Source organism: Elephantulus edwardii, unplaced genomic scaffold (assembly GCF_000299155.1).
Source record: "Elephantulus edwardii isolate Elephantulus edwardi_28Jun2011 unplaced genomic scaffold, EleEdw1.0 scaffold00186, whole genome shotgun sequence".
NCBI classification, from domain to species: domain Eukaryota; kingdom Metazoa; phylum Chordata; class Mammalia; order Macroscelidea; family Macroscelididae; genus Elephantulus; species Elephantulus edwardii.
In genome coordinates, this window is record NW_006399936.1 from 435027 (window position 1) to 448187 (window position 13161).

Consider the following 13161-nt stretch of genomic DNA (forward strand, 5'->3'; position numbering starts at 1 on the left):
AGCTCTACCTTAGTCCTCAAACTGACATCATTGCTCCTCAATCATTTGGAAAGTTGCCTGCCTACAGAGCTTCCAGTGCAATATATCTCCTGATCTCTTGACTGCTAGTATCAAGTGTATTGATTGTGGATCCAAGTAAGATGAAGTCATTGAAAGTCTCAATCTATCTCTCTATCTCCATCTATCATGATGTTGTCTATGGCCCAGTGGCTGAGACTTATGTTTTCTTGATGTTGAAATGCAATCCATATTGAAGACTGCAGTCTCTGATCTTCTGTAGTGAGTGCTCCAAGTCTCCTCAAGCAAGACTGTGTCATTGCATAACAAGAGTTATTGATGAGTCTTCCTCCAATCCTAATGCCACATTCTTCTTCAGAGTCCAGCTTCTCAAATAATCTTCTCAGTTTACAAGTTAAACAGGAATGAAGAAAGGATACAACCCTGTCTCACATCCTTCCTAATTTTAAACCATGCAGTGTTACCTTGCTCTGTACACACAAAAGCTTCTTGTTCTAGGTCTAGGTTTCAAGTGAGCAAAATGAAATGTTCTGGAATTCCCATTCTTCTCAATGTCAGCCATGATTTGTTATAATTCTCACAGTCAAATGTTAAGCTTTAGGAAGAGCTTAGCTGACTTTGAGAGACCAGTTGAGTCCCTGTTGTCAGGTGCCAAACGGACTCTGACTGGTAGCAACCTTACAAGGCAGAGACAGACGGCTCATCACAGTTCCTAGCTGGCCATCTCAACGTGAACACATAACCAGCTCTTCCTGCCCTGGAGAGGTGGATCTAAACCACAACCCTTGGTTAACAGCTCAGTGCTGAACTAGTGTCACCAGGGCTCTGTCAGCCCATGGGGCTGCTGTCCCTGCCTTTCCCCAGAATGGCCACAGAAATGATCAAAGCAGCAGCTGCAACTCTGTTTTATCTCTGTTAGAGCTGCAAAACGATTCCACCTTCCTTTTCCAGGAATAACTGTCCACGACCCCTATCTTGCTCCCTTATCTTGGACCAAGCAGCTGCAAACATCTTAACTCCCAATTTCCTTGTAAGACAATATGGAACTCCACTGTAACCTTAAGTAGGGCCTGTTTTCTGCTTTGAGCCAGCTTCTCCTCAATAAACTGTCTTTTTAAACCTGAACTGGGTTCTGCCCTCCTCAGTGACTTTACAGGCTCATGATAGCTCTTAACAACAACAAAAACCTCAAAGAAACACAAAGCAACAACAAGAACAACAGACAGAAACCAAAAAAATATCCCAAGAAAATGGGAACTGAGGCTCCAGTGGAAATTTGTACACCAATGTTCATAGCAGCATTATTCACCATCGTAAGAACATGGAAACAATCCAGATGTCCAACCACAAACAAATGGACTGAGAAGTTGTGGTACATTCATACAATGGAATACTATGCAGCACGCAGGAGCAAAGATTGTGTAAAGTATTACCTAAATTGGGAGGGATTGGAGAACATTATGCTGAATGAACTAACTCAGTCCCACAAGGACAAATAATATATAAAACTATTATTGAAGAATGAATATGATGGTGCAACCACTGTGGAAGGCGGTATGGTGCTTTCTCAAAAAGTTGCAAATAGAGATACCATTTGACCCAGCAATTCCACTACTGGGAATATATCCCAAAGAGACCATAACTGACATCCAAGCAGATATATGCACACCCATGTTTATCACAGCTCTGTTCACAATAGCAAGGAGTTAGAAACAACCCAGGTGCCCATCAACAAACGAATGGATAGAGAAGCTGTGGTATATTCACACAATGGAATACTATGCTGCATTGAAAAACAAGGAACTCATTCAATATTATTCAAAATGGGTGAGCCTGGAGGACATTATGCTGAGTGAAATATCTCAGTCGCAAAAGGACAAATATTGCACAGTGTCACTGCTGTAAAATGGCACTGATATCAGGGTGGGGGTAAGACTGAGAAAAACTGGATAAATTGTGTATACTGCACTGAAACAGATGAGGGACTGAATAATTTAGAAGCGATGTATGATAGGGTATTATGGTTATCACAAGAATCCACAATTAAAGTTGCATAGTAGAATGTACTTGGGGTGGTGGGAGGGGTGTGGGGATTGTGTACCAGGGAGGGAGTCTTTCTTTTATTGAAAGAGAAGAGCGAACTGGGGGGCGGGGGGAGAGGGCTGGGCAGGTAGAGAAGTGCAGCAATGAATGAATGGAAATCCAAACTCTCTGTAAATGTTAATTAAAATTATTTAAAAAATAATAAAAAATGTAAAAAGTAAAGAATGAATATGAGGATCTTGGAGGGGGTGCAGTGAGGGAGGATGGAAGCAGAGAGGTGAGGATGGGCAGGGGGGTGGGGTGTTAATCATAGGGTTGCGTAGTTCTATGGAGGTGTGTGTGAAGGAAATGGGAAGAATCTTTTGTGGAAAACAGTGTATTCAAACTTTGTAAATAAATCAGCATAAAATTAAAAAAAAAAAAAACCAAACCCAACCCTCCCTTCCGTGGAGCCATTTCTGATTCATGGTCACCCTGCAGGAAGAGTGGACCTACCATATAGGGTTCCCAAGACTAGAAATCTTCCTGAAAACAGAAAGATAATGTCACTTTCCCCAGCAGAGTGGCTGGTGAGTTCAAACCATTGACCTTTTAATTGACAGTGGAATGATTTTACCCCCAATGCCACCAGGGATTCTTTGATAAGCCTCTAAAAAACCAAACCCACTTCTGGTTCCAGCTTTCATGACAATCTTCCATGAGGATGCCAAGGCTGGAGATCTTTACGAGAGGAGACCGCTCATTCTCTTCCCCTCACAGACAATGATGACTGGAATTCTAACTGCTGGAGAAGGTGGCCTTTCGGTTGGCAGCTCAACATGCTAGGGACCATGTCACCAAAGCCGCCTGATAAGGCTCTTGAACTCACTCCTCTTGAGTTGATTCTGGTCCATAACATCCACCACTCCACCAGTTTCTGAGGCCTAAGGAGAGGAGACAGCCTACCTTTCTCCTGGGAGCAGCTGGCAGACTTGAACCTTTGTGGACACAGCCATTTTATTAGCAGCACTGTAGCTTATGGGCGACACCACCAGAGCGCTTTCCTAGAAGTGATAATTATCAGTGGGCAGGAAGTGGAGCCTGACCTTCTGGGTCAGGGAGATCTGGGTTCAGATCCTACCTTTCCTGGTTATGTGACCTTGAACAAGTGAGTTAATCTGTCTAGATGTCACTTTCCTTATCTTGAAAACAGGCTATATATTTATTCCAGATATCGGTGTGAACATGAAATGCCTCAGATAGATCCTGGTACTTAATGAGTGCATCTCTTAAATGTATTCTGTTAGGGCCTAGAGATGTAGCTCACCGGTAGAGCACGGAGGCTCATGTGCCACGGCTTTCTGGTTCGGTTCTGGTACCAGGTAAGTCGGTAAGAGCGGAGCCTGGTGGTTCACGTGCCACGGCTTCCTGGTTCGGTTCCGCTACTGGGTACAAGTCGGTAAGAGCTGAGCAGATCCGGCATTGCCAGGCCATAAAATATAAAAAAAAGTAAAAAAAAAAGTATTCTGTTAAAGGAAGTGTTCCCTTAAACAATGCCTTATTTTAAAATAAGGAGCTCTGGGGACCCAGTGGCTGCTAAAGGTTGGGTTTTGAAGTCACCAGCTCTTCTGTCAGAGAAAGATGTGGCAGTCTGCTTCTGTAAAGATTTACAGCCTTGGAAACCCACGGGGCAGCTCTGCTCAGTGCTATATGGTTGCTATGAGTAGACTCAAGATTCCCAACTCTGGGAGCTCTGGTGGCCTAGTGGCAAGGAGCTGCAACTACAATCCCAGAGGTGCACGGTTCAAATCCACCAGATGCGAGGGAAGGAGGGACAATCTCCTCTTGTACCAGTCAGATCTGATTTGACAGTACACTCACACAAAAATAATAAAATAAAAAAATTTAAAAAAAAAAGATTCCCAACTCTGGCTTTCAGGTTGCTTCAAGCACAACAAACATAACAATGGTGTGATCTGTGGGACACAGAGTTGTTGCAAATCAGAGGTGGCTCAGCGTCGTCAAACAACACGAAAAAGTTAACCCTTCACAGAAATGAAAAGCTTGCGATAGACAGTTCTGGGAGGAGTTTAAATAAGTAGATAAGCCAGAGCTAGCCTCTCGAATGTAAGCATGGGAACTTAAATAAGCCAACCCAAGAGGTCTTCTGTGTATTAAATGAATGAAAACCAATCATTTAAAAGGCTCTTTTGGGAACTCCCCTAACAGTTTATATTGTTTATAAGCTAATCATGACTAACTTGATGAGCTTATTTCCACAGAGGGATGCTCCCTGTTTGAGAACAGTTTTTTTCCCCCCACTCAATAAAAACCTTTTTAATGCTAATTGACTTAAGAGATGTTTTCTTTCAACAGTTCTTAAAGAAGTGATTCTTAAAGTGAGGGTCCTTAGATTAGCCACATTTTACTCCCCTCCCCTTCCAAACTGGTAGAAAAGCAATCTCAGGCCTCATGTCAACCCTACTAAATCAGAAACTCTTGAGGTGTGGGGTCCAGCAATCTGTTTTAAGACGCTCATTGACATTTGAGAAAACAGTGGGTACACTGATGGAGCTGGAGGCCTAATGGTAAGAACCTGCACCACAATCCCAAAGGCACAGCGTTCAAATCCACGAAAGAAAGATGTACAGTCTCTTGTGCCATTTACTACCTCTGAAAACCCAATGTACTGGCCTTGTGCTCAGATTTGGGAATCGAAACCAGAGACACTATTCCTTGGCAATAGGAGGAGTTTAAGGGAGAGTTCTTATACCAGAAGGTGCACTGGGAGAAGGTCTGAGAAGGCACTGAAGTGGCTCAAATGAGGTGGGGAGGGGATACAAATTGGAGAGAAGAGGTGAGTCCTCTAATACCCCTGATAAATTAGGGTTTCACCCTGGGGTCACCGAAGAAGGGAAATGGCTTAGTTTCTTAGTGTTGATAGAAAAGAAATAATAAAAGTAGATGACTATAATGAACAGAAATTTATTTTATTATTTTATTTTATTTGTGTGCGTGTACCGTCAAATCAGATCTGACTGGTACAGGAGGAGTTTGCTCCTCCTTCCCTGGCAGAGCATCTGGTGGATTCGAACCGTGCGCCTCTGGGATTGTAGTTGCAGCTCCTTGCCACTAGGCCACCAGAGCTCCCCAGAAATTTATTTTCTTATACACTGAGGAGCTAGAAGTCTGAAACCAGAGTACTGGCTAGGAGAAGACGCTCTGTGGCTCTGGGGAGAGGTCCTTGTCTCCTCTCAGTCCCCCTTCTTTGGAGATCTTCATGTGGTCTGGCATCTATCTATCTTCATCCACCTTCTCTAGACCTAACCTTCTTTTCTAGACCTAATCCAGACCTAATTCTTTTTATATCTTTACAGTGATTTGTTTAAAACACACTCAACTCTTTATGACCATAATAAAAAGTCCTGTTCCCATATGTTCCCATGTGTCATTATCGAGTCAACCCAGATTTATAAAGTCATTGAGGCAATTCTCCATCAGATGACAGTATAAAGCTTTAGACAAAGAGGGTTTATTTTTCTAATTTGTATAAAGTAGCCTTTTAGTAGAATAACAAATTTAAGCCTCATGTCACAATGCTGAAAGATGCTATGGGCAATATATTCAACGACCCAGAAAGCATCCAAAAAAGATGGAGGGAATACATAGAGTCACTGTACCAGAAAAATTTGATTGACACTGAAAAATTTCAGGAAGTACCATCTGAACAGGAGCCAATGGTAATGAAAGAGGAAGTGGAAGCAGACTTGAAGGCAATGGCAAGATAATAAGGTCCCAGGAATTGATGGGAAACCAACTGACTAGTTTCACTTAGCAGATGCAGCCTTGGATGCACCCAACAATCTATGCCAGGAAATTTGGAGGATGGCTGTTTGGCCAACAGATTGGAAGAGGTCCATATTTATTCCTATTCCCTAGAAGGATGATCCAACTGAATGTGGAAATTATCCAATAATATCACTGATACCATGTGCAATCAAAATACTGCTGAAGAGCATTAAAAAAAATTTACAGGGAAAAAGAAGAGAAATTATGCAAAGAAAATAAAAGTTTGGTTCTCAAAAAAAAAAAAATGTCTGGAATAGGGAATTGCCAGAAGTTCAAGTGGGATTTAGAAGAGGCTGTGATACCAGGGATATAATTTCTGATATCAGATGTATCCTGGCTGAAAGGAATACCAGAAGAATGTCTATTTGTGCTTTATTGACCATGCATTGGACTGTGTAGACCATAACAAGTTGTGGCTCACACTGAGAAGAATGGGAATCCCAGAGCCCTTGATTGTGCTCATGAGGAACCTATACCTGGAGCAGAAGGCTGTTGTACGAACGGAGCAGGGGAACACTGCTTAGTTTGGAATTGGAAAGGGAGTGTGTCAGGGATGTATTCTATCTCTATACCTGTTCAATCTAAATGATGAGCAAATTATCCGAGAGGCTGGACTGTTTAAGGAGGAATGTGGCATCAGATTGGAGGGAGATTGATTAATAACCTGCATTATGCACATGACACAACCTTACTTGCTGAAAGTGAGGAGGATTTGAAGCACTTGTTGCAGAAGATCAAGAAATGTAGCTTCAGTATGGATTGTGTCTCAATATCAAGAAAACAAAGATTCTTAACCACTGGACCAATAGGCAGTGTCATAATGAATGGAGAGGAGATTGAAACTGTCTACAGCTTCATCTTGCTTGGAACGACAATTAACACCCTTGACACGAGCAGTCAGGGAATAAGGAGATGCATTGCAATGGGAAAATATACAGTGAGAGACCCTTCCAAATTACTGAGGAGTAGTGAGGTCAGTTTGAAGACTAATGTGCATCTGATTTAGGCCATGCTCTTTCCGATTACTAGCTATGCATCTGAGACCTGGACAATGAATAAGGACAACAGAAAAATAATTGATGCTTTTGAGCTGTGGTGTTGGAGAAGAACACTGAACATCCCATGGATGGCTAAGAGAATGAATAGATATGTCCTGGACTGGGTGCAGCTGGAGTGCTCTTTGAAGGCAAGAATGATGAGGCTTTGCCTCACATACTTTGTACATATTGCTAGGAGGTGCTATTCCTTGGAGAGGGACATGATGTTGGGAGGGGTGGAGGGTCAATTAACGAGAGAAAGAATCTCAACCAAGTGGATTGACAAGGTGACTGCTGCAATGGGCTCTTGTGTGTCAGAAAGTATGAGGCTGGCTGGGGCTGGACAGGCCCAGATCTTTTGTTCATAGGGTCGCTATTAGTCATACTCGACTTGATGGCACCTAACAACAAGAGCCTTACCCTTAGGGCAATAAGAGGATAGTATATGTAGAGATGCTTGCAGAAAACTCAGGGATCCTGATTTCACACTCCACCTGGCTTCCCATAGGAACTGAGGAAGTTTAAACAGAGCCTGATTGGAGAGATCCAATGTCCTCTGTCAAGGTTGACTATACTTGTGAAGCTTTGAGACACTGCTTCTTGATAGGATCTCCACCTGTGGGCAAGCACATGTTTATCTGTGTGTGTGTTTATGTGTTGGAGGTCATTTCTGCCAGATCATAACCACCCTATTCTTTTTTTTTTAAAATAATTTTAATGAACATTTACTGAGATTTTGGATTTCCATTCATTCATTGCTGCACTTCTCTCCCCGCCCATCCCTCCCCCCCCCCCTCCCCCGAGTTCGCTCCTCTCTTTCAAAAGTAAAAGAAACACTCCTTCCCTGGTACATAACCCCCTCGCACCCCTCCCACCACCCCAAGTACATTCCTTCCACTATGCAAACTTAATTGTGGACTCTTATAACCAGTCTTTCCAGGAGGATTCCTGAGAGCACAGGCCAGGTGGATGAAATAGAGAGGAACAGAGGAGACATCTTAGTTTGTGGCGTGTTAGTCCTCCAAGCTAATACTACTAGGGCTAAGTGAAGACATCTTCCTGTCCCCTAACCATACTGGACACCGAGGGATATTGGGGGTAAGGAATCAGGAGAGGATAGATGTGGTTTCAGAAGCACCAGGCTTACTGCATAAATGGTTATGGCACTAAGTGGGACAGAAATGATGCTAGAGGTGGGTAGTAGAAAATGGCTTAAGTCTAATGCAGGAGAGGGAGATACAGAGGACCAGTCTCCTAGAAATGGATGAAGGAGGGAGCATGTAGACTGCAGGGTGAAAGGGAGATTGTCTTGGTGTAGGCCCAGGGCCTGAGTGAAGAGGGGAAAGCAGAGGTTGATCCCCTTAGGAAAACCTTGTCTTCCTGCACCAGGCTGTGGCGGGACTCTCCTCGACAGGTGCTTACCAAGCTTGTTCTCCTCCATTCGAGCCCACCCTGTCTTCTCTCAACCCATCTTTCACTGGATGACTCCCAAAGCATTTCACTCCTTCCTTGCCCACCCTGCCAGCTATTACTGTCCACATCTTTCTACTTGTAGAGTTTTCTATACTGCCAGGGTCCAGCTGGTCCCGAGCATTTACAACTCCAAATCCATCACTTTTAATCTGTGTCAGGAGAATTGCTGCTTTCTGCAATGCCTGGCAGACCTAGCTGCTGTGAATATCCTATGCATAGCCATCCACAGCCGTCTGCTGGGGGTGAGACAGATGAGGCAGGGTGGGGAGGCTGCCTTGGCCAATGGAGAGGAGGAGTCTGGAAACCCAGGGAGAAGCAGGAGTCTTTAGCAGGCGGGAAGAAGAGCGGGAGTATCGGTCATAGCGTCTTCTCTTTCCTCATCTCTGCAGTATCAGGACTGACTCAGATCTGACCCTCTATCTGGTTTCTAAGGCTGTAAATTACACAAGAGAAGACTGCTCATCTTTCTCCTGGTGAATTTGAACCATTAAACAGGCGAGGGCTTTGGGTTAATTGCACCACTCTCTACAAAGTATGCCCCAGAGCACCTTCATAGTGTCTACTGCAAAATATCACAACTTGCGGTGTACCATAAAGTGAGAACCAATCCATAGCTGACCCTACGGTGGGTTTTCAGAGGCAATTAATCACATAGGAGGAGACTGTTCATCTCTGGCGGAGCAGCTGGAGGCCTTAGGGATTGCAGCTCAGCTTCTTGCCACTAAGCCCCCAGAGCTCCTATATGTTGTTGTTGTTGTTACGTGCTGTCAAGTCACCTGCGACTCATAGCGACTCTATGTACAACAGCCCTAAACCCTGCTCTATCCTGTCCTATAGGTGTAAAGGATAGAAATTTATTTTCTCATTGGTACGGGGCTGAACAGGGGTCTCGGGTATTTCAACTTCTTCCTTGTCAGTAGCCTTGGTTGTTCCTTGGCATTCTTTGGCTTGTAATTGATCCTTACATGGCAACCGTTTCCCTACCCTAACCCCAACATAAATGTCTCTGTGCCTATTACGGTCTTCTAAAAACTCAGAATGGATTAGGTTTAGGATTCAGCCTAGAAGGGCATGAAGTCATTAACATAACAGAAGACAACTCTATTTGTAAACATAATCACATCCACAAGTTTAATAAAAGCCAGAAATCCCACATTTTTGAGGTGGAGGGAGTGCAATTAAATTCATGGCATGACTTTCCACATGGTATGGATGTGTGATAATTTCACTTTACGGAAGGACATTTGGGTTGTTTCCAGTATTTGGCTGTTACGATGTCTGTACCAGTTTTTAAATGCCAGTGTGGTGTAATGGGGTCTATTGTTCAAAATGGCTTCTCTAGGTCATTGCTTTTGACTTTGCCACATGGGTGGGGGTAGATCTGCAAATACAGTGTGTTATTCTATCCACAAGGGGATTGGTTAGTTTTTCCCATTCCACCTGGCTTAAACTGAGCAGGTTCAGCGGCCGAAATCTGGAGATCGTACTACCACCTAAGAAAAAGCTGCACAGAATGCCGTAGAGTCTTTGAGGCCTTCAATTCCTGCACCAGTCAGACCAGAGCAGCTGCAGCAGAGCAGAGACCAGCACTGGACAGAGCTGACCTGGGCCTGCTATCAGAGACCTTCCCCCAAGCTTGTTTCTGAGGTATGAGAGGCCTTCATTGTTGTCAGAAGCCAATGTGATGAGACTTCTTCTTGCTATAGGATTAGGAAGGAATCGGTGTGTGGAAAAGGACATCATGCTTGGTAGTTGTTTTTAGGTGACATTCAGTCGATTATGACTTACAGTGATTCTACGAGCAACAGATAGGAACTCTACCCTATTCTGTGACATCCTTTGTGTACTAGGGCTCTCAAAAGAACGGTTGGTGATTTACTTCTGGAAAAAAAAATAGCTGTTGATAATTGTACAGGGTCTTTTTAAGTCAAAATTGCCTAAAATTTTGTTGCTGTTTTGTGTTTTAAAAATTTTTCACTACTTTTCAACCTTTTTAAAAAACTCACAACTGAACTGTGGAGATACTTGGAGCGTACCTCCTTATTCTTAACTTGGGGCAGGAAGGCCTCTAGTGTTTTGCAATTAAGATCCTCCCTGTATTATTACTTATGGGGCAATAGCACCCTTTATATGCAATTAGCGATATTCCTGGGGAAGGTAAAGATATGAAGACCTTTAAATGGAAAACTGGCAACAAAAGTTTGTTGATTGAGCATCATCAGCTCATTCAGGGAGAGTGTCCAGTCTCCTATTCAACGTAGAACATTTTTACACATGAAGGAACTAAAGACTTGTTCGTTTCCTGGGACCTGTTTCCTCCTTTCCCTCTCGCCCTCAACTCTTTTTCCATCTAACATTATGGGGCCAAAAGCTGGGATCGAGAGTTTGAATCACTATCCTGAAATCGGGGAGGGGGGCGGGGAATCTCCGGTGCCACGAAGAACTTTGGGGTTCTGGACAAATCTGAACCTTGTTTACTATATCCAACACAGCTATTTATACAGATGAATTATTTTATTGTATTCAACATAGATACTTCTACAGGTGAATACTTTCAGGAGACTCTCAAAAGAAAACAGTTAAGGGGTGAGAAAGGCAGAAGTAAAAATGAGGCAGTTACTGGCTGGACAACCTTCCCGAGTCCCTAGAGGGACTCTTGTCCCTGCTCCTCTTGGGAAGGGGTTCTGAGTTGGGAGGTGAATGGACACCTGGCGGTACTGAGTCCAGGTATTCTGGGGGTCCAGGGCGGGGAGAGGGGCGCACTGGATCGGTGAGCTAATGCGGATCACTTTGGCAGCCTGAGAGGGAGAGACCTCAGCAGGAGCCAAGGTAAATCTGGCCCCGGCAAGTCACACCGTAGGTTTAAAAACTAAGGGTCCTGATTGGGGAAATCTTGATGTCTTCCACGTGCCTTGGCTCTAACACGAAGGCTTAGGGGCTGCGCACAGGGCGCGCGGGGCGGAAGGCGGCGGGGAGCTGGGGGCGGGGCACCGGCGATGACACCGACACGGGCGCCAATGGGACGTGTTCGGGGCTGGTCTTGCGGATAAAGGTTTCCGGTGGCGGTTCCCGGGCGAGGAGTGGGAGAGCCGGGGGTCCCAGGTACCCCGTAGCCCGAGTGACCCGGCTCCCCCTCGTATTGAGGCCGAGATGATGGGCTCTGAGGAGTCAGAACTGGAATTGGCGGAGAAAGAGGCCGTGGCAGTCCCGGGGCCACCCCCGGAGCCGCGCCCCTCGGAGCCCCGAGCCCCAGTGCCCGAGCCCAGACTGGACCTGACCCTGAGCCCGAGCCCGCGGCCCGAGAGCCCCGAGCCTCCGAGCGGCAGCCCGGGCCGGCGGAAGGCGCGCGCGGACCGGCGGGGCAGGGCTCGCAAAGGGAGGCAGGTGAGCTGGGGGTAAGGTGTTGGCCCCCGGCGCCCCTGCGCTCCCCCTCTTCACAGTCCTGCGCTCGGCTTCCAGGTCCGCTTCCGCCTGACCCCGGCCTCCCCGAGCCGGCCCGAGCCGCCGCCGCCCGCCGCCTCGGACGAGAAGCCGGCGGCGCCGCAGGAGCTGGAAGTCCCCACGCTGCACAGCAGCCTGGCCTTGGGCCTCGAGCTGCAGGCCGCCCGGGCGGCGGCCGAGGGCCACTTTGATGCCGCCAAGGCCGTGGAGGAACACCTGAGAAAGTCGTTCCAGACCCGCTGCGACCTGGAGGAGAGCGTGTCCGAGGGTGAGGACGCGCGCCAGGCGGGCCCCCCGGGAGCGCGGGTGGCCCCCCGGGAGCGCGGGTGATCTCCCGGGAGAGCGAGTGACGCAGGCCGCTAAGCCCGCCCCTCTCCGTTCGCAGGGCTCAACGTGCCGCGCTCCCGGCGGCTCTTCCGGGACCTGGTGAGCCTGCAGGTGCCCGAGGAGCAGGTGCTGAGCGCAGCGCTGCGGGAGAAGCTGGCGGCCCTCCCGCCGCAGCCCCGGGCCCCGCCCCCGAGGGTGAGAGCCCCCCCCGCGCCTGCGCCCTGCTCCCCCTCGCCCCGCCCCCTGTCCCCTCCCAGACGCGTAACCCCCACCTTGGGTCCCACCTTCCACAGGAGCCACCTGGGCCCGGGCCGGATATGACCATGCTCTGCGATCCAGACACTTTATTTTCCGAGACTCCGTACCTGACCCTGGACGGCCTGCCTCCCCTCCGCCTTCAGCTCCGGCCTCGCCCCGCGGAGGACACTTTCCTCATGCATCGCACCCTGCGGCGCTGGGACGCCTAGCCCGCAAGATCCCCGGACCCGCGTTTCTATTTGTGTGTTAAAACTTTTTCACTTCCAAATAAAGTGGTTTTTCTAAGGAACACTTATAGAGATTTTCCCTGACATGTCAGGGACTGGTCTACTTATGCCCTAAGAGCTGCCTTGGAAGTTGAACATTTTTGCTTTTTATGTTGATATGACAAAAGGGAAAAAACCAGTTCAAATCCGGCGTTTCAAAGCCTTCCCTTCACCGCCCGTTTGAGTGGGCAGAAAGGTCTGGCTACCAGCTGCAGCGCTGACAATCTACTCATCAGAAAAGCCTGACCCATTTCTGAAAGATCCCAGACACTGCCTATGGAGTGCAGTTCTGTTCATACACGAGGGGAATCGGCTCCGGGATAAGGGACATGGTGGTGGTTGGCTGCGAGCTTCACCACCCCACCCACACACACTCTTTCCGTTGCACCACTTTCTGATGATCTTTTTAATGTGTAGTGTACCATCAAATCGGATCTGACTTCTTCTCCAGCAGAGCATCTGGTGGATTC

At 46.9% G+C, this 13161-nt stretch overlaps 1 protein-coding gene across 1 annotated transcript; it reads left to right on the plus strand.

Moving 5' to 3' along the window:
- The first annotated feature begins 11549 nt into the window (after positions 1-11549).
- PPP1R35 (protein phosphatase 1, regulatory subunit 35) lies at positions 11550-12634 on the plus strand. The gene is made up of 4 exons (XM_006896474.1): positions 11550-11783; positions 11859-12108; positions 12226-12362; positions 12461-12634. Exons 1-4 carry the CDS (start codon positions 11550-11552, stop codon positions 12632-12634), a joined length of 795 nt encoding a protein of 264 aa, XP_006896536.1.
- The last annotated feature ends 527 nt before the right edge of the window (positions 12635-13161 follow it).